The 1,458-nt window shown below is 52.9% G+C and overlaps 1 protein-coding gene across 1 annotated transcript; it reads right to left on the bottom strand.

The window, feature by feature from the left end:
• Positions 1–604: 604 nt before the first annotated feature.
• LOC114073505 (olfactory receptor 14J1-like) lies at positions 605–1,210 on the bottom strand. The gene has a single exon (XM_027911246.1). The coding sequence runs from the start codon at positions 1,208–1,210 to the stop codon at positions 605–607; it is 606 nt and encodes a 201-aa protein (XP_027767047.1).
• Between the last annotated feature and the right edge of the window lie 248 nt (positions 1,211–1,458).

Raw genomic sequence — 1,458 nt, 5'->3', positions numbered from 1 at the left:
ACTGCAGGAGAGTTCCAGCCCTGCAGCAAGGGCACAGAAGAAGTGACCCAGTCCATGCAGTGGCCTCAGAAGATCCCACAGCATCCTGGAGATGCTGTCAGGGAGCCCAGCTCTGCTTCACAAGTTCCCAGTGCCTGTCCCTGCCTGTGCTCAAAGGGCTCCCACCCCCAGGACTGTGCTCAGAGAGCACTCAGGCCTTCCAGTGAGAAAAGGGGTTCAGGAGGACAGTGTGGAAGTGGAAAGAGCAGCTCTGCAAAGCCCAAGCTCTGCTGCTCCCTGGCAGTGCTGCTGTGCTGGGATTCTTGTCCCCTTGCCCTTTGCAAATCCCCCCTGTCCTGCAGTGTGCTGTCCTTTAGGAACAGCTGAGAAGAAGGGTCTTGGACAAAGAAGGCACTGCAGGGTCATTTTTTTCCTTTAAACACTCCGAGATCACAAATCATTATTTATACATCTCTGGGTCAAATTCAATGGGTAGACACTAAATTAGAAGGCAGGTGCCAAAGATTATGCAATTGCACAAAAAATTATTGCAAGAACAACCCAATGACTTCCCCTAAAAACCTGAGAGGGCAAATTGGGCCATTAGTGAGCTCCATTCTGAATGCTACACACCAGAAAACAGGCAGTTTGATTCTTTGGAAAAGCATCCAATCATCATTTTCCTTATGGCATCCCTGAGCTCCTGGTTCCTCAGGCTGTAGATGAGGGGGTTCAGGGCTGGAGGCACCACCGAGTACAGGGCCAGATCCAGGGATGGGGAGGAGATGAAGGGGGGTTTAAGGTCAGAAAATGTGGCAGTGCAAACAAAGAGGGAGACCACGGCCAGGTGAGGGAGGCAGGTGGAAAAGGCTTTGTGCTGTCCCTGCTCAGAGGGGATCCTCAGCACAGCCCTGAAGATCTGCACATAGGAGAAAACTATGAAAATGAAACAACCAAACACTAAAGAGATGGAAAAAATGAGAACCCAAATTTCCCTGAGGTAGCCTGAGTGTGAGCAGGAGAGCTTTAGGATGTGAGGGATTTCACAGAAGAACTGGTCCAGGGCATTGCCCTGGCAAAGGGGCAGGGAAAATGTATTGGCTGTGTGCAGCAGAGCAGTGAGAAACCCAGAGGCCCAGGCAGCTGCTGCCATGTGGGCACAAGCTCTGCTGCCCAGGAGGGTCCCGTAGTGCAGGGGTTTGCAGATGGCAACGTAGCGGTCGTAGCACATGATGGTGAGGAGGGAAAACTCTGATGACATGAAGAACACAAAAGAAAAGACTTGGGAAACACATCCCATGTAGGAGATGGTTGTGGTGTCCCAGAGGGAGTTGTGCATGGCTTTGGGCACAGTGGTGCAGATGCAGCCCAGGTCTGTGAGGGAGAGGTGCAGCAGGAAGAAGTCCCTGGGGGTGTGCAGGTGCTGGTCGCAGGCTACGGCGCTGAGGATGAGGCCGTTGCCCAGGAGGGCAGCCAGGG

Source organism: Empidonax traillii, unplaced genomic scaffold (assembly GCF_003031625.1).
Source record: "Empidonax traillii isolate 1590-97213 ecotype Southwest subspecies unplaced genomic scaffold, ASM303162v1 scaffold6729:size5749, whole genome shotgun sequence".
In the NCBI taxonomy this organism is placed as follows: domain Eukaryota; kingdom Metazoa; phylum Chordata; class Aves; order Passeriformes; family Tyrannidae; genus Empidonax; species Empidonax traillii.
The sequence above is the reverse complement of the archived record's forward strand: the minus strand, read 5'-3'. Positions and strand labels throughout refer to the sequence as shown.